Source organism: Arvicola amphibius, chromosome 8 (genome assembly GCF_903992535.2).
Source record: "Arvicola amphibius chromosome 8, mArvAmp1.2, whole genome shotgun sequence".
Lineage (NCBI taxonomy): Eukaryota > Metazoa > Chordata > Mammalia > Rodentia > Cricetidae > Arvicola > Arvicola amphibius.
In genome coordinates, this window is record NC_052054.1 from 64,867,576 (window position 1) to 64,895,025 (window position 27,450).

Here is a 27,450-nt window from a genome sequence, read left to right on the forward strand (position 1 = left end):
ATGAGTCACTGCAGCAGCCGTGCCCTGACCCTGCTGAGCAGCGTGTTTGGTGCCTGCGGCCTGCTCCTTGTGGGCATCGCGGTCAGCACAGACTACTGGCTGTACATGGAGGAGGGGACCGTCTTGCCGCAGAACCAGACCACCGAGGTCAAGATGGCGCTGCACGCTGGCCTCTGGAGAGTCTGCTTCTTTGCAGGTGCCCCCCTGACCTGCCCTCTCTCACCCCAAATTCTTTATCTAGAGTCACATATTGTAGACTCCAAGAATCCAGAAGTTGATTTAATTTCTCTCTGGAAGATAAGTTCCAGCACAGAATCCTCGTTCCTACCCCTTTATCCCCTAGATAGTGAAGCTCAGATACTCAAAATCCATGTCTCAAACCTTCCTCCCCTTAAACTCTGTTAAAAGTAAGCAGCCTAGGGCCAGGGAGGTGCTTCAGTGGACAGGGTGCTAAGCAGCATTTTGATGACCTGAGTTTCATCCCCAGACCCACATGCTGGGAGGAGAGCATCTATTCCTGAATGTTGTTCTCTGACTTACACACTTGCACACCCTGCACACTGGCACACTCACACCTGTCTCCCCCGCCATTAGTTATATACCTTTTAAAGTGACAATTAAAAAACAAGCCAGAATTCTAGGTCTAGAGCTATAGGTAGTACAATTGGTCGAATGGTCGTTTAGCACACAAGAAGTCCTGGGTCACCCTGGGCCTTCAAGAACTATGTGTAAGAGTACCTGTCTGTAATCATGGCCTGGGCGATCAGAGGTGGAAAGAGGATCAAGGTCAGCCTTAGCTATGGAGGGAGTTCAAAGCCAGCCTGGAATATGTGAGTCTGTCTCAAAAACGAGAAGAAAGCCAGGTGGTGATGACACACGCCTTTAATCTCAGTACTTGGGTGGCAGAGGTAGTTGGATCTCTGTGAGTTTGAGGTCAGCCTGGTCAACAGAGTGAGTTTCCGGACAGCTAGGACTATTACACAGAGAAATCCTATAGGGAAAAAACAAAATAATAATAATGACGACAACAACAACAACGAAACAAAACCTGTCAACAGTTTAGATTCAGAACTTACTCCTTGGACACTTCCTATGTTTCATGGTAACGGGAAGATTCCATGTCTTCTAGCTGAACATTAAGACTATTTCCTTTCAGACACCCCAGCTCCCTGGACCTTAGGAACCCAGGAGTCCTTGTCCACAGCTCCCTCCTCATTTCAGATGTTAAAAGCCAGCCCTGCCCTCTTCCACCTTCCAATATTCAGAGCAACTGAGATCTTCTAACACTCTATGGCCCACCATTCTATGAATTTCTTCATTTGTCAGTACTTGGGAAGGAACCCAAAGCCTCATGCATCCTTGGCAAGTGCTACATCCCTAGCTTTCTCTTTACTTCCTATTTTGAGACAGGGTTTTATTAAATTGTCCAGACTGGATTTAATCTCATTTATGTAGCCCAGCTGGCCTTGAACTTACAGTCAGTCCTCCTGCCTCAGACTCCCCAGTAGATATGGTTGCATTCCTGTACCTCCAGGCTCAGCTGGCTCAACCCTTTTCCTCCAGCCCCAAGAGTAGTGCAGATTATAAACGTTGGGTGAGATTTCCCGTCTCCATGCTGGGTCCTGTTCTGCCCCTGTCAGCCTCCCTTGAACCCCAGAGCCCCTCCTACACCCATGCTTTCTTATCTTCCTCCCCCCCAGGTCGGGAGAAGGGGCGTTGTGTGGCTTCCGAGTACTTTCTTGAACCAGAGATCAACTTGGTGACGGAAAACACGGAGAATATTTTGAGTGAGGGGGATCAGGGAAGGGGCACAGGCAACAAGGGGGTTTTGGGAGAAAGGGCAGGGTTAGGTAGGGAAGGGGTGGGTTCACACAGAGGGCAGAGGGTTGAAAGAAGAAAGAGTAGTGGGAGAGAAGAAGTCAAATAGAAATGTCTTGGCTGGGATGGGGAGGTATCTGCAGGAGAGGGGTGGGGTCCATCCAAGGGTGTGGTTTGGTTGAGAGTGGAGTCAGCAGAGGACATAGCTCACAGAAGGATGGAGTAGGTGAGAAAGTGGGGAAGCTAAAGGGAAGAATAGTGAAGGGCATGGGGAACTAGAGACTTGGCCCTCACCCCTGCTTCTTCTTGTCCACCTCCCCCAGAGACGGTACGCACGGCTACTCCCTTCCCTATGGTTAGTCTCTTCCTTGTGTTCACCGCCTTTGTCATCAGCAACATTGGCCACATCCGACCTCAGAGGACCATTCTGGCCTTCGTGTCTGGCATCTTCTTCATTTTATCAGGTGAGTCCAAGGAACTGTGTGTGGGCTGGGGTGGGGGGTGAGGAGTATAAGAGACTTTCAACTTCAGAGCTAGAAGGGACCTTCCACTGAGGAGTTTCTTTGCTGTGTGGCCTAGGAGGCATGTAGGGTCTCTGTGTGAAGTAGAGATGGCGTAGCGTCCATGCACTGTGCTGTTTAGTGGGCTAAACCACAGCTACATTCTTGATCAGGTGTCAGGCCCTGTTCTGATAGAAGCCCACGAGGTGAGCACTACTAATAGCCACATTTTATAGACATGGAAAGAGCCACTCAGAGGGATGAAGTCATTTGCTTGGGGCCAAAAGAGAGTGAGGGGTAGAGCTGGGAATCAAACTCACGTCACTCGCCCCCAGAAGTTGTATTTTTAACCAGCACTGTTATTTTAGAAATTAACAGTTTACAGAACTCTTTATTTTGGGTGCAACATTTTATTATTTGAATTTTCTTCCATAAACAAACAGACAAGAGTTTCGTAGTGAGCCACACGGGCCCATCGATTCCAGTCAGCCGATGACCTGTTCCTGGGTTTACATTTTCCTTTCTCATTCCCTGTCTCTGTTTTCCTTCCTTCTCATTGTATCTCCTTCCATTTTCTTCCCTTGTCTCTCCTCCTTTCCCTGTCTCTTCCCTTCCCTTCTCTTTCCTTTTTCTTCCTTTTCCGTTCTTGGAATCAGGGTCTCAACAAATAGCTCAGGCTACCTTCCAGTTCACTATGTAGCTGAGGTTGACCTTGAACTTCTGAGCCACCTGCCTCTACCTTCAGAGTACTGGAAATACAGGCATAGTTTATATGGTGCTGGGAATCAAACCCAGGCTCTCATGCGCCTAGGCAAGCCGTGTACCATCTGAGCTATATCCAACCCTTTATCTAAGTTTCTAACTATCTATCATTTATCTCAGTTTTTGATTTTGATTTTTTAAAAAGCATTTCCAGGTGTATTTCTGGTGTCCTTCACCACCACCACTTCACAGTGCATGCCATTAGCTAGAGTGCAGATTTCATCGTCTTCTGAGGTGTGAGGCTCTTTATCTTTAGCATGTGTGAGCTCACATTCCATCCTCTAAGAACTCTGTGGGGAGCTGTTAGCCGTCACCTGATGAAGTAAGGGTTCTAAGATCCACACACCCAAGTCACCAGTGCCAACCGCTTCCAGATGATGCCAGTGTCCAGAGATCCAAACGCTGCTCTCTGGGGTGTCTGACCTTTCCAGCTTTGTCCAATCCAGTTCTATTCAGATCAGTTTACTGATGGGATGAAATATATTTCATCCCCTCAATCCTGTCCAACTAACCCAATTCATTTTTATTTCTCCAATTCAATCCAAACTAGTTCACTATTACATAATGTAACTCAAACCAAGTCCTTCCAATTGATTGCTATTTTACTGTGTGTGCATTGTGTGTGGTGTGATGTATATGTGAGGTACATGAATCCTTACACCTGTGCGTGTACATGCAGAGACCAGAGCGGGATGCTGGGTGTCCTTTGGTCGGTCACCCTCTGCCTATGACCTTGGTAAAGGGTGTGCTCCTGCCTGGGAAGCTCATCTTTTTAGTTAGACTGGCTCCAGTGAGGTCAGAGGATCTGTTTGTCTATGCCCCCACTCCCTAATGCTAGGGTTACAGGCACAGTAGCCATGTCCCTTTTTGTACACGAGTGCTGGAAATTCGAACTTAGGTACACATGCTTGAACACTCTTCTACACTGAGCCATCTCTCTAGCCCTTTGAGCTGATACTTTCTATATACATACATATGATATATTAACCTATTATGTGTTTCCTCTTCACTGCCTAAGCGTGGGTCCATCTTTACAGTTCACTGTGTTACAGAAGGATATCCCTGCTCCTCCCCCAGCTCTCTTGAGGCCAAATCTTCCCCAAGCCTTTACCCTAACCCGAGAAGACCTTTTCCAGGGAAAGCAGGGTGCAGCCTCCGTGCAGACTCAAATCTCAGCATTCGAGCCAGACACCGAGCTAAAATAAGACATGTTGGATATCACGATCCCAGAGTGTCAGAGCAGAAAGAGCTCATCATTTCTGAGATGGAAAAATAGTAGCCTAGAGAGAGAAAGTGGGGCAAGAGTGGATCCCATGGGGACTTTTATTCAGTCTTCCCAGTATGTTGGATATAAAGTCCCACTGTTTGCAGATCACAGGAATGGAACCAGTCGATTCAGCCAGTCAATGGCAGAGCTGGGCTTTGAACCAAGAGTATTCTGCTTCCAAAAGCCACCCTTCAAGCACTGAACCAGTAACTGTCTGCTGGGCCAAGGTCAAACTGCAGATTAATGATGCCTTTGGGGCTGGAAGTCTGATGTGTGTGTGTGTGTGTGTGTGTGTGTGTGTGTTGTTCTACTTTGATTTCTCTCACTGTGATAAAACACCCAGGTGAAATATCCAGGGCATACATAGGGAGGGGCTTAGATAAGCTTTCCATATATAGATCTGATTAGCCTAAAACTCATGGCAATCTACCTACCTCATGTTCCCTAGTGCTGGGGTGATAAGTGTATACCACCATGTCTTGACTGAATCTCTTTCTTGAATTCATTTAATAGATTTTCATCTGTTTACTATATTCCAAGGTATTTGCTCGTGTGTTTTCAAGCTTGTGGGTTGTAAACCTAGAGAGATGTGGGTTCAGACCCCTTACTGCCTGAATGAGCTCACTCCGAGAGACAAGAGAAGAGTTTCCAGGATGAAAATATTGCTTTAGATCATGATTTCACAGATTTAATTTTGTGGGTTGTCTGGCTCCATTGATGTGAGCCTGTGGTGAGGCAGGATGTCATAGAAGTAAGAGTGTGTGGTTTGAGCTTGGGGTATGGCTCATTGGTAAAGTGCCTACCTTGCAAGAGTGAGGACCTCAATTTGGATCCCTAACACCATGTTAAATACAAAAACAGCAACAACGAGAAAGCAGTATGGCAATGCACGCCTCAAACCCTGTTACTGGGAAGGTGGAGACAGGTGGTCCCTCGAGCTTATTGGCTTAGTCGAATAATGAGCTTCAGGTTTAGTGAGAGACTCTGCCTCAAGAGATAGGGTGGAGAGTATTGGGGAATTATGCCAGAGCTCCTACCCCACCTTGTTCTCGTTCTGTCCTTTTAAATTTTTATTTTATTTTATTTTTATTCTGTTTTTCTGTGTATATGTGTGTCTGTGTGTGGGTATGGGAACTCGAACTCGTGGACCTGGAGTTGCAGGTGCTTGTGAGCTGCCTGATATGGGTGCTGGGACTGAACCTGGATCCTCTGCAAGAGCACTACACAGTGCTAACGGAGCCATCTCTCCATCCCCTCTGTGTACCTGAGACCACACACACCCTCGCCACCATCATAAACAAGTGTTGAGTTGAACAAAGTTGCTAGAGAGCAGAGATAGTGAGTGAGGACCAGGCAAAGACAAAATCTATATCCAAGTCATCTTTTAGCTAAGTCTCACTTCCTAAAGAACCTTCTAAAATTACAGCCCCAGCTGGGGAACAAGCTTTCCACATATGAGCCTGTTGGGGTACATTTCGTATTCAAATCATAAAGTGTCGTGGAATATTTCTCTCTCTTTTTGTTTTGCTTTCTTATCAGGAAGTTAAAAATGTAAAGCCCATCCTTAGCTTGCAAACCAAACAAAATCAGGTACAAACCAGCTGGCGGTGGCACACGCCTTTAATTCCCCAAGCACTCCGGTGGCAGAGGAAGGCAGGTATCTGTGAGTTGGAGGTCAGCCTGGTCTACGGAGCTAGTTCTAGGACAGCCAAGGCTGCACAAAGAAATCCTATCAAAAAACAAACAAAGAAACAAGCAGATGCCATGCAGAAGAAGAATTGCAATTGTCCGAACCCTGATCTCAGTGGTGGGCATAAAGTTTTTGGACTGTAACAATAAGTGTTCAATTGTATGTAGTAGAACAGGCCAATAAGCAGAGGCTGTAGTAGTAGCTCATTGGTAGAGTGTCTAGCATGCACAAAGCCCTGGGCTCCGTCCTCAGCATCACATGAACTAAGTGTGGTGGTCCATACCTACAATACCAGCCCGTGGAAGGTGGAGGCAGGAGAATCACCAGTTTGAGGCCATTTATATCTACAAAATGAGTTAAAGGCCAGCTTGGGCTACATGAATCCCTATCTAAAAAAGAAAGAAAGAAATAGAACAAAGCAGAAATAGATTGATAAATAAATAAATGTGCAGGTGTTGGTAGTGTCCCCACTGGCTTGGTGGCGTGTTTGGGTCTGGGCAGCTCTGTTTTATGTGAATTTCATTATTTCATTTCCTTGACTATTAATAGCTCCATTAAAAAAATTTATTATTGCCATTATCATCATTATTACTGTGTGTGTGCGCGCGTGTGTACGTGTGTGCACGATGTTTCTGTGGTTGTGAGTGCAAAGGTGGACATGTGGCGGTCAGAGGAAAGCCTTGGGAATTTAGTTCTTGCCTTCCATCTTGGTGTGGGTTTTAGTAATCGAAATCCTGCTTGCTCAACAGGTGCCTTTACCCTCTGAGCCACCTCGCCAATCCCAATATCTTCGTTTACCCCTCTGAAAGCAGAAGCAGTAGGAGTTCTTCAGCAATGAGACCAGGATTCCAGACCAGGCACTTTCACCACAGCCCTGCACCAACCACTAAAATCACAGCTTCTAAAACTCTACCAGGCATGTGCCTGTAAGCTCAGCTCTCAGGAGGCCAAGGCAGGAAGACTGAGAGTTTGAGAACAATCTGGGATACACGGCAAGACCGTTTGTTATCCCAGTACTCAGGAGGTGGTGGAGGCAAGAGGATCAGATATTCAAAGTCATCCTAGGCTATATAGTGAGTTCAAGACCAGGCTAGGCTACATGAGACCTTTTCTCAAAACCAAACCAAACAGAAACTCCATGTGTAACATCAATTCCTTAGACCTTAGAGACTAGAATGATTTGGTCTGACTCCCTGTTCCCAATGAAGACATGAAGGCTCAGAGACAGGAATTACTTCCGAGTTTATCACTGATACATCAGCACTCAAAACTGGAGAAAGTGGTGCTGGAGGTTGGAGCAGGAGAAAGGAAGGGACGCATCTAGTTGTCAATCATCCCCCAAAGACCTGTTGGGAAAGAGCTGGAGGGCAAGAGACTTGACTAGTTAATTTTTTTCTTTTTTGCCGGGCGGTGGTGTCACACACCTTTAATCATAGCACTTGGGAGGCAGAGGCAGGTGGATCTCTGTGAGTTTGAGGCCAGCCTGGTCTACAAGAGCTAATTCCAGGATAGGCTCCAAAGCTTCAGAGAAACCCTGTCTCAAAAGCAAAAAACAAAAACAAAAAACCGATCTCACAGTTCCAGGGTGCAGTCTACCCGGCTGGGAGGAGCAGGAGCAGAGAGCCATAAATGCTGAACTCAAATGAGCACCCCTATTTAGGGTGAGTCTTCCCACCCCAGTTAGCTCCATCTAAAAACTCCCTTATGTATATGCCTGAAAGTTTGTTGCGTAGATAATTGTAGACTTGGTCAAGTTGGCATTCAATTTTATCCATCACAAGGCTGAGAATGGACAGTGTCTGCGGTGGTCCAGGCAACAGCAGATGAGGTCTATGCTGGGTGTCACACGGCTGTGAGAGAGAGGGCTATTGATAGGAGAATCAATAGACCCTATGACTGACTGACTGGAGAGGGGATCTGGGAGAAAGCCAAGGTGGCATAGATTTTCTTTTCTTTCTTTCTGTCTTTTTTTTCTTTATTTTTTTTCAAGATAGGATTTCTCTGTGTAGCCCTCACTGTCATGGGACTTGCTCTGTAGACCAGGCTGACCTCAAACCGAGAAATCTATCAGCCCGCCTGTGCCTCCTCCTTAGTGTTCAGATTAAAGACACGCACCACCGAGGCCCAGTTTGCATAGATTTTCTTGTAGGTCACGACAGACATCCATACACCCCATACTCATTCCAGTTCTCAAGCTCAGTCTGTACATTTAATCCAAGCAAATAAACAAACGCGTACACTAGAACGGCCTGGAGAGCGTGGTGTAGCTGAGAATGACCTTGACATTCTGATCTTCCTGCCTCCCCCAGCGCTGGGACCACAGCTCACAACATCACAGCTGCTGCATGCACTGCTGAGGACTGAATCTGGGCTCATGCACACTAGGCAAGCACTCCACCAACCAAGCAACATCCCCAGCCCCGCATCTGCTTTAACATTCATTCATCAGCTCTCTAGTGGAGCAGGTCTCACATGGCTAAATCTAGGCGAATGCCCCGACAGTCGCAGGACAACCTCATCTCCATGTTATTCCTAGCTAGTCACAGTTTCCCGGATCTCTCCTGCGCATTTTTAATGTGTCAAAAGGCATTCAGGTTGTTCACTTAGCCAACAAGGTCTTTTAGGGTCTAGCTGGTGTTCAGATCCGCTACCTCATCTCTAACCCACTAATGTTCCTCATCGCCTCTTTAGGCTGTCCCAGTCTCATTCATTTGCTTGAGCACGCAGATCCCAGCCTCCCTACAGGACCTCTGCACTTCATTATTCCTCCCTGCAGGGGTCTCTTTTCCTGACCGTCAGGGCCTCTTCAAAAATTGCCTCTTCTGGCTGGGTTTGCTGGTCTATGCCTGCAATCCCAGCAATTAGGAAGTAGAAGAATTGTTTTGAGTTTGAGACCAGCCTGGGTTATGCAATCAGTTTAAGGGCAGCCTGGGATATATGGCGAAACCCTGTCACAAGAAAAAAAAAAAAAACGGTGGCTCAGTGGGTAAAAGTGCTTGTCACAAGACTGAAAGCCTGCATTCTAGTCTCAGGATCCACATGGTAAAACAAAAGAACCAATAAATCTAGATGCTGTCCTCTGACCTCTGCATGAGCACATTACATGAATAAGTTAACAAACAGACGGTGAAGAAGTCAGGCGGACAGGCAACAAAGGGAATCCCCTACAATGGAAACAATTTCTAATGTCGTAATACCACATCATATCCCCCCCACCGTGTGTGTGTGTGTGTGTGTGTTACACTCACATGAGAGTGGGTACACACATGTAGAGGCCAGAGCAGAATGTGGAGTGACTCATTGTTACTTCCTGTGTTTTTATCTTTTTTTTTAAGTTTTATTTTTTGATATTCTTTTTTTTCTTTTCTTTTTTTGACAGCATTTTTCTATGTAACCTTAGCTATCTTGGAACTCACTCTGTGGACCAGGCTGTCACAAACTCAGAGATATGCCTACATCTGTCTTCTGAGTGATGGGATTAAAGTCCTGCACCACCATGCTCAGTTCTGTGCTATTATTTTGAGACATGATCTCTGACTGACCTAGAGATTTGTCTTCTGGGTGTCACTGGATGGCCAGTGTACTCTCAGGAAGGATGTGTCTATCCCACACCCTGGTGCTGAGGTTACAGGCATAGCAGCAAGGGTTGACCTTTTGTATGGATTCAGGCGATTTAAATTTAGGTCTTCATGTTTGCAGGTCAGTTCCTCTTATCCACTGAGCCATGTCTCCAACCTCCCTGTTTTCTAGCCCAGGCTGAACTCACTAGTAACCAAAGATGATATTGAATTCCTGACTCTTGTGCCTCAACATCTTGTGCCTCAGTGCTGGATTACAGGCATGGGCCATCATATCTACAATATGGTGCTAGGAATCAAGCCTAGGGCTTTGTTCCTCCTAGTTCAGCAATCTACCAACTGAGCCATGCCCCCATTGCCATACATATTTTTATATCCCTTATCCTTAGTCTTGTTATTTCTTTTTCTTTCCTTTTTTTTTTTTTTTTTTTTTTTTTTTAGATAAGGTTTCCTATGTAACCCTGGATGTCCTGGAACTAGCTTTGTAAACTAGGCTGACCTTGAACTCACAGAGATCCACCCGCCTCTGCCTCCCAAGTGTTGGGATTAAAGGTGTGCACCATTACTACCTGGCTCATTTTATTATTTTTCTACCTGCTTTCAAAATATCAACTCTAAAACACATGCACCTTTCCTTTTATCCTCCCCCCTTCCTCTTCTCTCTCTCTGTGTGCGCATGTGGCTGAGGTTAATGTTCATGTGTGTTCATGTATGTTGAGGCCGTGTGCTGAGGTTGAGAATAATTCTCTATCATTTTCATTGAAGCAGGATCTCTTAGTTAAACTCAGAGCTCACTGATATGACTCATGTCACTTGAGAGCTCATTCTGGGTTCTGTTCCATTTCCAAGGCTGGAATTACAGGCAGACCCCCACATCCACCAGGCAGTTTCTTGAGTTCTGGGCTTCTAAACTCCAGTCCCCCCATTTGCATGGCAAGTAGTTTAACTGCAGAGCCATCCCCCTAGCCCACCAGGGAACTTTTCAGATGTACCCTCATTTGTCTGTCTGAAGAGCCCATATGAATTTTTGGTAGGGAGGATGTATTTGGAGAGTGTATGAGTGTGTGAATGACAGATCTGGTATTCCCAGAAAAGAGAAAATGCGTTGACATGGCACATTGTGGTGTGGGGAGCAACAGGGATGGCTTCCATAGGCGGTCCATTAAAGTGGATTGCACAGAGGGAGAGACAGGCAAAGCAAGACAGGTGCCTTGAAATGAACTACAATGTACAGCACAGGCCGGAGGCCATCAGACCAGTAGCTACTACCGCCGTTGTCCATGGTTCTGGAGCATCTCTGATCTAATGTCAGGGGGATTGTGCTCACTTGGGATGTGATGTCTACTGTTAGCTGAGATTTTTTTCACAGATGAACTTGAGGGATAGAGAAAGAAAATGAAAGAGAGATGTACTGCAGGTGTAGAAATGGAGAGAAAGCTAGAGCAAGCCATTTTCAGAGATGCTGCCAAATGGCCAGGAAGGGAAAGCTCTTATTGTTCAGGCCTGTCTTTTCAGATACTGGGGTGGCTCGGGCAAGCTCAAAGACTGCCTGGGCTACAGAGTAAGTTCAAAGGAGGCTTTATCAATTTAACAAGACTGCCTCAAAACAAACCAAAAAGTAAGAGGATTGAGAGGGTGGGGAAGGGGGGAGAGACCATGTTGCTCTCCCAGAGGACCAGAGTTTGATTCCAAGCACCCATATCTGATGGCTCACAGTAGCCTGTATCTCCAACTCCAGGGAGGTCTGATGACCTCTTCTGGCTGGCAACCGCATGCACGTGTGCACATACATTCACACAGACACACAGAAATAATAAAGTACATATTTTAAAATAATTTTTAAAATTTATGTGCATTGGTGTTTTGCCTACATGTAGGTCTGTGTGAGGGTGCTGGATCTTCTGGAACCAGAGTTATAGACAGTTGTGAGCTGCCACTTGGCTACTGGGAATTGAACCCAGGTCCTTTGAAGAGAAGCCAGTGCTCTTAACCTCAGAGCTATCTCGCTAACCCCTGTACATACAAATATAACATATTTAATTATATATATATATGTATATATGGTTAAGGTTAGGGATATAGCTCAGCTGTAGAGTGCTTGTCTAGAACACCCCAGCGAAGGATTAGAGGCATGATTTAGTAGTAGAGCACATCCAGAGACTGGGATGGGGTTTAGTGATAGATCACCTACCTAGAACTCACCATTGAGGAGCTGGAGGGATAGCTAAATGGTAGAGCACCTGCCTAGAATTCCCCAGTGAGGGGCTGGGAGTGTAGCTCAGTGGTAGGGCAGAGCCCCATAGATTCAATCTCCATCACTACAGGGTACTGGGGAGGCTAGTTTAGTTAATGAAATTCTCCAGAAGTTCCATTCTACTTGCCTTAGTTAGGATTACTTTTGCTGTGACAAAACACAATGATCAAAAAGCAAGTTGAGGAGGAAAGGGTTTATTTGACTTACACTTCCACATTGCCATTTATCACTGAGAGAAGTCAGGAGAAGAACCCCAACACGGCAGGATCCTGGAGGCAAGAGTGACGCAGAGGCCATGCCGGGGTACAGCTTACTGGCCTGCTTCACGTGCCTTGCTCAGCCTGGTTTTTTATAGAACCCAGGACCAGCAGCCCAAGGATGGCCCCACCCACCATGGGCTGGGGCTGGGCCCTCTCTCATTGATCACTAATTGAGAAAATAAATGTCTTACAGCTGGACCTCATGGAGGCATTTCTGCAACTGATGCTCCTTGGTCTCTGATGACTCTAGCTTGTGTCAAGTTGACACACAAAACCAGCCAGGACACGACTGTCTTACATGTGCTGAATACTGTGTTGGAGCCTTTAGAAATTCAGTAGAAAAGACGATGGACTCATTCCCAGCATCATGGAGTGTATAGAGCTTTCTAATGAGGTGGGAACAATGTACAATAAAACGGTAACAGAGAGTACAGTTTAGGTAGTGATGAGTGCTACAGTGAAAACAATCCAGGGGCCAGTAAGATGAAGTGAGGATGCTTGCTGCCAGCCTGCCAGCCTGGGCTCTATCCTGGGGACACACATGGTGGAAGGAGAACCAACTCCTACATGTTCTTCCCTGACCCTCACACACTCCATGGTGTGCCTCCACCCCCTGCTCACAAAATTAACCAATAAATAAGACAGGCTGGGGGAAAATGAGAGATAAGGAATGATTTTATCCACCTATCTGAACCATCCAGATATTTCTCCATTCTCCCCTTCCTCTTTCTCTTTTCCCTTATTCTTCCCCCTATGCGCCTGCGCATATGCACATAAGGGTGCAGTGCCAACAGAGACCAGAAGAGGGCGTAAAATCCCTTGAAGCTGGAGTTACAGGGAGTCGTGAGCTGTCTGACATAGGTATTGGGACCTGAACTTGAGTCCTCTGGAAGAGCAGCAAGTGTCCTCCACCACTGAGCCATCTCTCCAGCTTCCCTCCTTTCCTTCCACACAGAATGCACCTTCTGCCCCCCAAAACACTGGGGACTGAACCAGGATCTCCCACATGCCAAGCAAATGCTCTACCACTGAGCTACATCCCGGTCGTTTTATATTTATTAATGTTGTGATAGGGTCCTTGCATGAACTCTCTCTGTAGCTCAGGCAAACCTTACACTTGGCATCCTCCTGCCTCTGTCTGCTGATTACCAATTACATTTTTTGTTACCATTTGAAGATAAGTTTTAGAGCCAAGTATAGTAGGTAGTATAAGATTACATCTGTAATCTTAGCATTCGAGGGTTTGAGGTAGAGTTGGCATTGTGGTGCTCACCTTTAATCCTAGTACTTGGGAGGCAGAGGCAAGTGGATCTCTGTGAGTTCAAGTCCAGCCTGGTCTACAGACTGAGTTCCAGTACACCCAGGGATATACAGAAACTTTGTCCCCTCCACTTCTAAAAAAGAGAGACTAAGACAAGGAAGATTGCAAATTCATGGCTAGCTTGGGGTATAGACTGGAGCTGTCTCAAAAAAGCAGCAGACAGTGGTTGCAGAGAGAGGGAGAGAGAGAGAAAGTAAATTGTAGATATTGTGTCATTTTCCTGCTTTTAAGTTAGGGGACTGGGGAGATGACTCAGTGGGTAAAATGTTTGCCACCCAAGCACACGCACCTGAGTTTAATCCCCAGCACCCACATAAAAGTTCATTTGGAACACACATCTGACATCTGAACCCTTAGAGCTGGGGAAGGGGAGACAGGAGAATCTAGTCTAATTAGTGATCTCTAATTTCAGTGAGAAACCCTGTCTCGAAAAACAAAACAAACAAACAAGCAAAAAAACTAATGTGGAGCTGGGCGGTGGTGGCACACGGCTTTAATCCCAGCACTTGGGAGACAGAGGAAGGTGGATCTCTGTGAGTGTGAGGCCAGGCTGGTCTACAGAGCGAGTTCCAGTAGAGTCAGGGATATTACACAGAGAAACCCTGTCTCAAAATAACCAAAGCAAACCAATTCAAACAAGAGATTGTGGAAGATGTCTGGTGTTGACCTCTGGTACCCACATGCGCATGCGCGCGCGCGCACACATACACACACACACACACACACACACACACACACACATGTCTGAGCACACAGAAACATGAACATGTATACATACTTATCACACAGTTTTAATGATTTTAGAACACATTCTTTGCATGAATACAGTGCCAATATACATCACACCTAAAATTTGACAATATGTGTCTAATGTAATTTAATCTATTTTCTTCTGTTTTTTTTTTCAAAAATTCCATATATTTATACAATATGTGCATGCACATGTGCACATGTGTGACATGGCACATGCATGAAGGTCAGAGGGTAATTTCTGGGAGTCCGTTTTCCCCTTCCACGCTGTGGGACTCAGGGATCAAACTCAGGTTTTCAGGCTTAGCAACAAGCACTTTTACCCACTGAGCCATCTCACTGGCCCAATTTAATCCATGTTTGTGCTATCCATTTGTTTCAGAAAAATCTTTTCTGGGGTTGGTGGGGTAGTTCAGGGATTGTGAGCATGTCTACTTGAGGCTCTGGGTTCAACAGCATTGGAAAAAAAGAAAAAGAAAAAACTACTTTTTTTTTTTAGGTTTTCAGAACCAGGACTCCATCTAGCCTCTTGCATTTTATTTTGTTAATAGGTCTCTGCCACTCTTTTTCTGCCCCACCCCCAACAGTGACTCTTAAAATATGGAAAAAAAATCGTATAAGGAAATCCCATGCACCCTTCATTCAGTTCCAACAATTGCCAGCATATGGCGGATCTTTTTTTAGTCAACCACTGCCATGTCCCCCCTCCGTGCTTTGCTGCCTTATTTTAAAGCCAGCCTCAGACACCAGCAACTCGTTTTGTCCTCATGTATTTTAGTATGTCTCCGAGTAAGAAGTACTCTTTTATTTACGCCAGCCACACTAGCCACGGTACTGCGACAGAGCCTGAACAAAACAAACCAAAGAGAGTAAGTTAATGCCATCTGATACCTACTTACTGTTCATTCCCCCCACACTGGTCTCATAAATGCCTTTTAACTGTGAGCGGGTTGCAAATCAGCATGTAAATTACAAACGGGCATTTAACTGATGGCTCTCTGATGCCTCCTTTAAGCTCAGACAGTCTCTCTTTTTCCTTGTAAAAAATAAACATTTGTTTATCTGTGCTGTGGATGTGCACATGTGTGGGGATCAGGGGATAGCCCATGGGAGTCAGGTCTCTCCTCCCACATGTGTCCTAGGGATTGAACTCAGGCTGTCCAGTTTGGCGGGGGGGGGGGGGGGGGGGGCATGGCAGTTTGTAGTATAGAAACCTCACGTTCTGTGTTCTTTTTTTGTTTTGTTTTGATTTGTTTTGTTTTTTTGAGACAGGGTTTCTCTGTAGCTTTGGAGGTCTGTTCTGGAACTCATTTCATAGACCAGGCTGGCCTTGAATTCACAGAGTTCCACCTGTTTCTGCCTCCTAAGTGCTGGAATTAAATGTGTGTGCTACCACCACCCGACTTTGTGTTCTTCTAAAGGCATTCCATGCTGTGGTTGAATGCATCCATCCATCTTTGTAAACTAGGATTTTGAAGAAGCTTGGGAAAGCCTGGTTTAATTTCTTATTGTTTTGTCAAGAGCACTTCCTAAAGTTGAGTATGCTGGGCACACATCTGTAATCTCACCATTTAGCAGATAAAGACAGGAGGATGGGGAACTCAGGGTTGTCTTTGGCTTCAAAGACAGTTCAAGGTCAGTCTGGGTTATAAGATAGATGGGGCTATTAAAGTTCTATTAGGAAATGCAATGTTCTCCCCCTCCCCCTCCCCGTCCCCTTCCCCCCCTCCCTCCTCCCCCCCCCCCCCCTCTCTCTCTCTCTCTCTCTCTCTCTCTCTCTCTCGGATTGATCCCTGATCCATTCACCATCCTTAGAATGCTGCAGGGCAGGGTTTCTGTAGAATATTCCCCCTTGCAGTTTTTGGTTTTTATGTTTGGTTTTAAATAATTAATTTTTTTATTTTTATTTCATTTGCATTCGTATTTTACCTCCATGTATGTCTGTGTGAGGGTGTCAGATCTTGACATTAGTGATAGTTGTGAACTTCCATGTTGGTGCCCTTAACTGCTGAGCTATCTCTCCAGTACCATTGTTTTTTTTTTTTTTTTTTTTTTTTTTTTCTGTGTAATCCTGGCTGTCCTGACACATACTTTATAGACCAGGATGGTCTTGAACTCACAGAGATCCACCTGCCTCTGCCTCCTGAGTGCTGGGATCAAAGGCGTGCGCCATCACCGCCCGGATCTCATTTTGTATTTTACCTGTTTCCTTGCTTGCTTCTTTCCCGTCTGTGCTGTAATCTGAAAGCTATGCCTGTATTTGAGGCTCGAATTGCATTTGGGTTAAACATAATTGGCAAAAAGAAAAAAAAGTGCTGTTATGAGCTTTGTGATCTTCTCTTCGGGTAGTAGTTGATCTCTCCCCATAATGTCTGCACTCACTTCTCCTGGGCAGATGGTAACAAATGTTTATTCTCTCAAGGTAGGGCACCAGTGAAGGACCAGAATAATGCATCAAATTCCATCTTGGTGAACTTGTGCGTTTATTGGGCTTACTTACAAGAGGATGGGTGACGGGTTACAGGAGTGTGCCTGAGGAGTTACCTGTAGAAGTGTGGATGGCTGCGCAGTGGTGGTGCACGCCTTTAATACCAGCACTTGGGAGGCGGACACAGGTGGATCTCAGTGAGTTCGAGGCCAGCCTGGTCTACAGAGTGAGTTCCAGGACAGCCAGGATTGTTACACAGAGAAACCCTGTCTTGAAAAACCAAACCAACCAACCAAACAAACAAACGTGGTGACCCCAAAGCAGCTGTACTGAAAAGCCTCACCCTGGCATGGATGACAACCTCCCCATAGCTGCACAAATGAGGCTTCAGCCAGCTTCTCGCCTCTCTATTCTGTCTATCATCATTCTAAGACTGTATACAACTAGAGCAGAATTACATACAGCTCTCAGGGAGGGAGGGAGCGGCCGAAACCTGGAGGTTAGAGGACAGCTTGCTCGAGTCTGTCCTTTGCTTCCACTATGTGAGTTCTGAGGATCGAACTCAAGTCATCAGGCTGGGCTACAGTCCTGCTGAGCCGTCTCAGCAACCCACTGTTAATTTTATTTTGAAGTTTTTAGAGTTTTAAGAGTCTCATTTTGTTGCTCAAGATGGCTTCCAAGTCACAGCAATGCTCCTGCTTCAGCCTTCCAAGTACTGGGGTTAGAGGTGTGAGTTACCATGGCCTGGTTCTTCCTCCTGTTTGTTGCCCTTTCTTGTATCAGACCAGCCCACAGCTTGCCATAGACAACGTCCTTTCCATACTTCCCCTTTAGCTCAGCAGCCTTCTTGTGCAGCTGCCAATCATCTACAGCATGCCTGATCCACGGCTTTCCTGGTCGCTTTGCAACACCACCGTGGCCAGGCTCAGCTGTTCTTGGGTTTAAGGGCAAAACTCAGAACAGAAAAGAAGGTCAAGGGAGGCCTCTTGGATGAATATGGATCCTTAATTTTGAACAATTTATTTGTTTGGTTTTGAATCAGGATGTCTGTCACCTAGGCTGACCTCACATTCATTATACAGCCAAGGATGATCTTGAACTTCTGGTCTGCCAGTCTCCAGTAGTACCCCATGTTTTTTGTTTTGTTTTGTTTTTGTTTTTCTTAGTTTTTAGACACAGGGTTTCTCTGTGGAAACAGTCCTGGCTGTTCTGAACTTGCTCTGTAGATCAGGCTGGCCTTGAACTCACCACGCTCCACCTGCCTCTGCCTCCTGAGTGCTGGGATTAAAGGCGTGTGCCACGACCTGTTGGCCACTACCCCAGTTTTATGCAGGACTGGACACTGAACCCAGGGCATCATGCAATCATGCATGCTAGGCTAGCTGAGGTGCATCCCCAAATAAACATTAATCAACTTTCTCCTCTTCTTCCTTCCTCTTGTTTCCTTAGGAGGAGGGATCCAGTTTTGTTGTTGTTGTTGTTGTGTGTATGCATGTATACATATACATACATACAGAACATGTGTGCCTAGTGCCTGTGGAGTTTAAAAGTGGGCAATGAAGCCAGGCAGTGGTGGTGCATGACTTTAATCTTAGCACTCAGGAGGCAGAGGCAGGAGGATCTCTGTCTTTGAGGCCAGCCTGGTCTACCACATGAGTTCCAGGACAGGCAGGATTACACAGAGAAAAGCAAACAATAACAACAACAACAACAAAAATAGGCAACGAATCCCCTGGAACTGGACTCTGCTGGGAGTGGAATCAGGGTCCCTTCTGGAGTGACAAGTACTCTAAACTGCTGAGCCATCTCTCCAGCCCTGAGGTTTTCTTCTATTATTCACATGTATCACTTACACATAATAATGGGTTTCATTATCACTTTTTTTCTTTCTGGCTGCCCTGGAACTCACCAAGCTCCACTTGCCTCTGCCTCCTGAGTGCTGGGATTAAAGGTGTGCGCTGCCCCAGCCAGCCCATTGTAACACTGTCATGCATGTGTATCAAGCATGGTGTGAGCTGCTCCGGCCAGCCCACTATAACACTGTCATGCATGTGTATCATGTATGGTATGCGCTGCCCCGGCCAGCCCGTTGTAACACTTTCATCCAAGTGTATCATGCATGATGTGCGCTGCGCCAGGCAGCCCATTGTAACACTGTCATGCATATGTTTCATGCATGGTGTGTGCTGCCCCAGGCAGCCCGTTGTAACACTGTCATGCACATGTATCATGCATGGTGTGCACTGTGCCAGGCAGCCCGTTGTAACACTGTCATGCATATGTATCATGCATGGTGTGCACTGCACCAGGCAGCCTGTTGTAACACTGTCACACATGTGTATCATGCATGGTGTGCGCTGCGCCAGGCAGCCTGTTGTAATACTTTCATGCATGTGTATCATGCATGGTGTGCACTGCACCAGGCAGCCTGTTGTAACACTGTCACACATGTGTATCATGCATGGTGTGTGCTGCGCCAGGCAGCCCGTTGTAACACTGTCACGCATGTGTATCATGCATTTTGATCACAGTCCCTCCCATTACCACCTCTTGTTTCCTTCTCCCTTCTGATATCTTTCTTACTAGCTAAATACCTTTCTATTTTCATGTTTACTTTTCTTCATTTTTTATAAAAACTGGACATGGTGGTGCATATTTTTAATTTCAGCATTCAGGAAGCAGAGGCTTTCTATTTTTATATTAAATCCTTTTTTTTTCAATAACATGGTGCCAAGGCACATACGTGGAAGTCAGAGGACAACTCCCAGCAGCCAGTTCTCTCCTTCAATTATGTGGGACCTAGGACTCAAACTCCAGTTTGAGTTTGATGGCAAGCTCTTCACTGGTGAGCCATCCTGCCAGTCCATGTTTTTTTTGTTTTATTCTATCTATCTGTCTGTCTGTCTATCTATCTATCTATCTATCTATCTATCTATCTATCTATCTATCTATCTATCTATTATCTATCTATCTATCTATCTATCTATCTATCTATCTATCATCTATCTATTATCTATCTATCTATCTATCTATCTATCTATCTATTATCTATCTATCTATCTATCTATCTATCTATCTATCTATCTATCATCTATCTATCTATCATCTATCTATCTATCTATCTATCTCTCTATCATCTATCTATCTATCATCTATCTATCTATCTATCTATCATCTATCTATCTATCATCTATCTATCTATCTATCTATCTATCTATCTATCTATCATCTATCTATATTTTTGTGGTGACCCAATATATTTTATCAGGGTTTCTTACACTATATTTCTTGAAGAATTATTTATCGGGGAGTGAGCTCTCTACCAGTGATTATGTCACTGAAGAAAATGTCTGTCTGTCTGTCTCTCCCTGTCCTAGCAACTCTTATTTGCCTATGAGTCCTCAGGGAGGTGGACAGGTCCTCAGATCCATCATGGCAGGCCCCTATTTCCACTCTCTTTCCTAACCAGACTGCCCATATGCTGTGCCGTCAGACCTTCTCTTTAGTAGAACAGCCTTGTCCTTACAGGACCATTGTTTAGAAACATGGAGCAGACCAAAGTATCTGAGCACCTCCTGTGCATGCAGAAAATCTGCTCAAAGAATGCACATGCAAACACGCTGGTCTGACTCTTTTTCTTTGTGTGTGTGTGTGTTTTCGTGCAGCATAAACATTTATGGGGGTGGGTCCATCAGTTTTTGGCCATAGTCTTCCTCATGGCTGCCAACACGTTGCTTAGCTCCTCCTTGGCACGAACGTATGTGCCCATTTTTTTCTTGATGAACTCGTGTGAGCTCTTGTCCTTGGACACCATGAGATGCTCCATGGCCCTCCGCTTGTAGGGCGCACACTCCCACATCAAGTACCATACGAACTTGATGTGCTTGGTGAGGTGCCCATGACCTGGAGAGCTAGCGCACATCATGGCTGCTGTTCTCCTTTAGCGGCCGCCGTTACAGGAAAAATAGAGCCGCGCAGAACCTGGGATATCCTGCCTCTGATTCTTAGAGCCTGATTCACTGTTTCATAATCTTCCAGAGTGCCCCGGCGCCCGGCAAACCCCGACTGCATCTCTGTGGACCCCTGAGTACTCCAGTGTCGTTCTCTTTATCTTTTATAAAGTTCTGTCACTTTTCCTTTATTCTTTCATGTTGACATTTTTATTGCGAAGGGCAGCCCCACAGTGTTCTTCTCAATGGATTCAGTTCGCACAGCTTCAATGGGAACAGCATAGGAAGGAAGGAATGACTTGCAGACTTTGTAACACTTGGTGTTTGGAGTCTGTCTGCCCTGTATCAGTGATACTAGCTTGCTCAACGTGATACCTGCTGGGTCAAGAAATCACAATAAGTGATACTTTTTTTTTCTTTGCTTGTTTTGAAACAGGGTCTAATGTATTAGCCCAGGCTGGGCTCAAATTCACTACGCAGTTAAAAACGACCTTGAACGCCTGATCCTCCTGCCTCTACCTCCCTAGTGCTAGGACAGATTTGCACCACCATGCCTGGTTAATATGGTGCTGGGGGCAGAATCAAAGGTTTAGTTACGCCAGGCAAGCACTGTACCAGCTGAGCTACATCCCTAGCTGAGAAAGATGCTTTTAATCTCTTTGTAACGAGTCAGTATTCAATGAAGAGATTCTGCTACCCTTTGATTTAGTATCTGTTGATGACTTATTTTTAATCATGTGGATCTCTGTGTGCACAAGAGTGTAAGTGACCTCAGAAGCCAGAGGTGTTGGAACCCCTTAAAATCTGCAGTTACTGATGTTGTGAGCTGCCTTGGGTGTGCTGGGAATCAAGCTAGGGTCCTCTGAAAGAATAACCAGTGCCCTTGCTTTAGTCCTTTGAGCAATCTCTCCAGCCCCTGTTGGTGATTCCTGCTTGGTGACTGCTTTTACAACTGATATTGTCAAGTGTGTGTTGTCTTGTGACTACCATTCCGTGTACATGTGTAGATGGGTATGCTATATAAAAAACCTTTTCGCCTATTCATTTATTAACTTCATTTATTCATTGTTCTCATTATTGGATGTGTGTTTGCATGCATGCATGCATGATTGTGCCACTGTTTGTGGAGGTCAGAGAATGACTTTCAAAAGTCAGGCCTCTCTCTGCTTCATGGGTCTTGGGGATTAGGCTTAGGCCATTAGACTCGTGTGACCCTGTGACCCAATGAACCATTTTTTTGCCCAGTTTTTTAAAAAAAATGAAAAGAAGAAAAAAGAAAAAGAAAGCAAAACCCATAGCTGACAATGTGGCTTAGTTTGTAGAGTGCTTGCCTAGCATGAATGAGTCCTGGTTTCTCTCCCCAGCAATGCAAAAGCCAGGCATGGTGGTGCAGACTGGCACCTCAGGACTCAGGATGTGGAAGCAGGAGGATCAGGGAGTTTAAGGTCATATTTAGCTACATAGCAAGTTTCACCAAGTCCAGGCAAGATAAGATCCTGTTTCCAATAAGAAAAAATCTGGAGGACTGGAGAGATGGCTCAGAGGTTAAGAGCATTGCCTGCTCTTCCAAAGGTCCTGAGTTCAATTCCCAGCAACCACATGGTGGCTCACAACCATCTGTAATGAGGTTTGGTGTCCTCTTCTGGCCTGCAGGCATACATGCAGACAGAACATTGCATATATAATAAATAAATAAAATATTAAAAAAAAGAAAGAAAAAATCTGTATAGAATTTGGGTTACATGAGAAGATTATATGTCAAACAAGCAATCATTGTATATTATAAATGCACTCACACACACAAACACACACACACACACAAATTCAGGATCAAACTCACAGCCACACATATGCTAGACAAGCCCTCTACCAACATGAGCCGTATCTCCAGCTCACTTTATCTCTCTCTATCTCAGTGGATTATAAGCCTTCAGTTTAATGACTCATTTTGTTGCTCAAATTGTCCTCAGTTTGACTCAGGAAACTCTTTAAGCTAGTTGCTGTGCCCCTTTTTGATCTGCTCCCATCATTTTTGAGCATGTTCTTTTTAAAGGCATCTTTATTTTAACTTTGTGTGTATGAGAGTTTGTCAGCATGCATGTGTCTATGTACTGTATGCAGTATCCACAGATGCTGGAAGAGGGTGTTAGATTTCCTCAAACAGGAGTTTCAGATGGTTATGAGCTGCCATGTGGGTCCTGAGAACTAAACGCTGGTTCTTTGGAAGAGCAGGCAGTGCTCTTAACTGCTGAGCCCTCTCTCAAGTCCCTTGAGCTCTTTCTTATTGCAGGGCAAAGCTACACTTTTACTTGGACTCTCCTTGGCTTTGGAGATGTTTCTTCAGGGAGTCCTGTTTCCTTTCAATGGGAGATGGGTTCAAAAACAAAGAGCTAGCATGCCTACAAGATCTAACAGTTTGAAGTCAGTCTGGGCTGCATAGCAAGAGAGATTCTACCCTTTAAAAAGATAGATGGGGTGGAGAGGGAAGGAGGGAGGGGGGAGAAAGGAAAGCTAGAGAATGAAGTTACTAGAATAGTTCTCCACTCTTATTTTTATTTATTTTTTGGTTGTTGTTTGCCTTTCTTTTGAGACAGAGTTTTGCTGTGTAGCTCAGACTAGTCTCCAACTCTGTCCCTCTCTCTTCAGCAAGCTGCCATCACACCTGGCTTTGATTTTATCTCCTGAATGTATAAAATATTAACATAACTCTGAAGATCAAAATCATGCAAAATTGTGCTCTTTTCCTCGTCTCCTTGTTCTACCTACTCCGTGATGCAATCAGCCTCACTTGTTTGTCAGTTCTCCTTATGCTTATTTGTGCAAAAATAAGCAGATGCACATGTATTCTCTCTCATCTCTCTCCCATTTCAACACTGAGGATTGAATTTAGGGCCTCATACATGCTGGACAAGGCTCCTCTCCTTCCACATTCCCAGCCTGGGGATTCTAGACTGGTGCTCTATCACTGAGCCATGCCCCCAGCCCCTCACGTGTGTGTGGGGGGGGCGGGGGGATTCTAGGCAGTTGCTCTATCACTGAGCCACACCCTCCAGCCCCTCACAATTGGGGGGGGGGAGGATTCTAGGCAGGGGCTCTACCATGGAACCACATTCCCAGCCCCTTACTGGAATATTCTAGGCAGACGCTCTACCACTGAGCCATTTCTCCAGTCCCTTTCTGTAGGATTCTAGATCAGTGTTCTAGCACTGAGCTGTATTCTCACACCTTTTTTTTGTCTTCATTATTTTGACATGGTCTCACTAGGTTGCTCAGGCTGGCTTTGAACCCACAATGATCCAGGCTAGTTATGAACTTTCAGATGTGGGTCCTCTGAAAGAGCACCAAGTACTCTTAAATCCTGAGTCATCTCTTGAGTCCTTTTATTGCACTTTCTGTAATAAAAAGTATTTTTATATGTATGCCTGTGCATGGTGCCCACAGAAGCCAGAAGAGATGTCAGATCCTAGGACTATAATTATAGACACTGTGAGTTGCCATTGTGGTACAGAGACTTGAACCTAGGTCCCCTGGAAGAGTAGCCAGTGCTCTTAGCTGTTAAGCCATCTCTCCGGTCCTTGTAGTCAGTTCTTGAGGCAATCTGGATTTGATCCCTAGAAAGCACATAGAAATGGAAGGAAAGAATAGACTGCACATAGCTGACCTTTGAACTCCATGTGTGTGCTGTGTTAGGTACAGCACCCCTCTCCAAACACATTGTCCACTCACATACAGCAACAAATAACTCCTAAAATGATCCCTTCTTTTATGCTTAAGAGTACATTCTAAGCCAGGCATGGTGGTGAACCCCTTTAATCCCAGCACTTGAGAGGTAGATGTGGGAAGATCCTTATAAGTCTAAGGCTATCCTGGTCTACATAATAGCTCTCCATCCTTGGAGAGACTGAGTATTGTCAGGACTGGATTAAAAGATGAATTCACTTGTAGCTTTTATTTTGTTTTTAAGAGGATGAGTGTTGTTCTGCACGTATGTCTGTGCACCATGTGTGTGCAGTATCTGCTGAGGTCAGAAGAGGGCATCGGATACCTTGGAACTGGAGTTACAGACAGTTATGAGCCACTCTAGGGATGCTGGGAATTGAACTTGCGTTCTCTGCAGGAGCAACAAGTGATCTTAATGGATAAGTTATTTCTCTAGATTCTAATGAGCGTATTAAGTATTTTTCATTTATTAATTACTGAGGGGTACTTGCAAGTGCCGTAGAGCTCATTTAGAGTTCAGAGGACAACTCGTCTTTCTACCATGTCTGTCTTGTGGAATGAACTCAGGTCTTCAGTGTTGTCAGCAAGTGCCTTTACCCACTGAGCCATCTCATAGGCATGAAAATCATAGGCTTTAAACATTTGAGGTATAACTCACATAAGACACAACTCATATATGACTTTTAGTAGAGCCAAAGCTGCACGGTTATCCCCTTAGCTGTTTTTAACAGCTCTCTAGGACTGGGTATAGAGAGTTGTGAGCTGCCATTATGATGCACAGAATTGACCCTAGGTCCTCTGGAAGAGCAGCCAGTGCTTTTAACCACTGAGCCACCTCTCCAGGCCTCCTAATATACTTACACTTTGTGTATGTGTGTTAGTTTGTGCATATGTACTTGCACACACAGGCCGGAGGCTGACACATGGTATTGCTTTTCATCTTATTTTGCTTTTAACCTGTCCTGGATCTCATCCTCTAGGATGTGGAGAAAGACATATTTCTTTGATCCCTTTGTTCTTATCACAGACGGATTTGTGCCTAATGTGGACTCCATGCTACTCAGTGAGACAAGCTTTGTAGCACATGTCACCTTGCACAGAATGGGTGCTCACTAGCCTGTTTTTTACCTCTTTCAGTTGCACTTAGGTCTCAGATGTGGGGTGGGGTGAGGGCAACTGGTGGATTCATCTCTGGGTTCTCTGTACCCAACCAAGGCCAGGAACAGGTGGTCCTTCAAAATACAGAAGTGAAGTCCAACCTGGAGACACACACAGGCTTGTCATGACAGCTACTTGGAAGGCTGAGACAGGAAGAGTTCAAGCCTGTCCCAGCAAGTTTCTGAGATCCTTTCTCAAAAAGTAAAAAGAAGGGGAGAGAGCTCCGTGGTAGAGCTCCAGCCTAGAATCTGAGAATTAGCTTGGAGTACCTGCCTAGATAGAATTCAGCAGTGAGGGGCAGAGGTTATGACCCAGCGATAGAACTCTTACGTAGATTCTATGGTGTGGAAGCATAGCTCAGCAGTACAGTGCTTGCCTAGAACCTCCAATGTGAGGCTGGTGGTATGGCTCAGTAATAGAGCAGGAGCACCTGCCTAGAGTCCCCTAGTTGTGTGTGGGGGGCATTGCTCCGAAGTAGAGACTTGCATAGCATGCTGGGAATAGTGCATAAGGTTAGTTGTAGATACCGCACAGAGCTGGAAGGGAAACAGTGAGCTGGAGTTGGGGGTGCTCCCTTCTCATGTTCCTGGCACCCTTCTCCCCTTAGGTCTCTCCTTGGTGGTGGGCTTGGTTCTGTACATCTCCAGCATCAATGATGAGGTCATGAACAGGCCCAGCAGCTCTGAGCAGTACTTTCACTATCGATACGGGTGGTCGTTTGCCTTCGCTGCTTCCTCTTTCCTTCTCAAAGAGGTGATGTGTTGGGCCCAGTCTACCAGTTTGAAGAGGAGGTGGGAGTTTTGGGGTGTTCTAGCTCCTTTGGGTCTGGAGCAGATGTCTAAAGATAGGGCCTTCTGGGTTTGGAGGGGGAGAGAGAGAGAGAGAGAGAGAGAGAGAGAGAGAGAGAGAGAGAGAGAGAGAGAGAGAGAGAGAGAGACCCATTAGAAGTGGGAATCCTGGGTTCTCAGGGAAGAGCAGCCCAGGGATGGGACCCCCTGAATAGAGAACGACCTGATCCCTGTGCCCAGGAGGAAAAGAGTTCTGTGGGCTGTGAGGAAGGTGAGTGGACTGTGGATCTAATCTATGGGTCCCAGAGAGGAAAAAGTCTAGAAATTCTAGCTCCTGGGGGTCTTGGGAAGGCAGAAGCTGAAGGAAAGCCTGTGGGTTGGACCCTTGAAGCTTTGGAGGAGGATGAGGAAGTCCTTGGTCCTGGGAAAGAACAGAGCTGAGGGCCCAATTTCTCTACTTCGCCACGGGAGGATCTAGCAGTCCGATTCCAGGAGGAAGCAGAGGCTGGGGATGTGTCTGTATTATGAGGGAGGTGGTTAGATGTGTATCCAACCCCGAGTTCCTGGAGAGGAAGTGGTCTGGGTGTTCCAATTCTTGGGGTCCTGGAGATGAAAGGTGAGGCCTCTTGGGTTTTGTAGAACGAAGTCTTGATGGGGGTGATATGCAGCAGTGACTCCCGGGTTTTGGTAGAGGAAGCTGCAGGAGGGTGCCTCTGGGATTCTGACTGTGCCTTGCCACAGGGGGCCGGAGTCATGTCCGTGTACTTATTCACCAAGCGCTATGCGGAGGAGGAGATGTATCGCCCGCACCCGGCCTTCTACCGCCCGCGTCTCAGCGACTGCTCTGACTACTCGGGCCAGTTTCTACAGCCCGAGGCGTGGCGTCGAGGTCGCAGCCCTTCCGACATCTCCAGCGACGTCTCCATCCAGATGACGCAAAATTACCCTCCAGCCATCAAGTACCCCGACCACCTCCACATCTCCACTTCACCGTGCTGAGGCTGGGCTCCCTCCCCTCCTTTTCCTCCTCCCTCCCCTCACCTGCCCCTCCCCCACGCGGCCCCAATCTCTTAAGGGATTCTTGGCTGGGGGGGATGCTGTGCAACCTCCAGGCCCCAACCCATCATCCTCATTTCGACGGCTCCCTCTTTCCAACCTCTCCTCATTAGTCCATTATACTTCCAAATGATTCCCTTCCTTCACCTG

General features: G+C 45.9%; 1 protein-coding gene across 1 annotated transcript; it reads left to right on the forward strand.

The window, feature by feature from the left end:
* Cacng7 (calcium voltage-gated channel auxiliary subunit gamma 7) lies at positions 1–27,243 on the forward strand. Its single transcript, XM_038340763.1, has 5 exons — positions 1–196; positions 1,701–1,787; positions 2,142–2,282; positions 26,064–26,209; positions 26,986–27,243. Exons 1-5 carry the CDS (start codon positions 1–3, stop codon positions 27,241–27,243), a joined length of 828 nt encoding a protein of 275 aa, XP_038196691.1.
* The last annotated feature ends 207 nt before the right edge of the window (positions 27,244–27,450 follow it).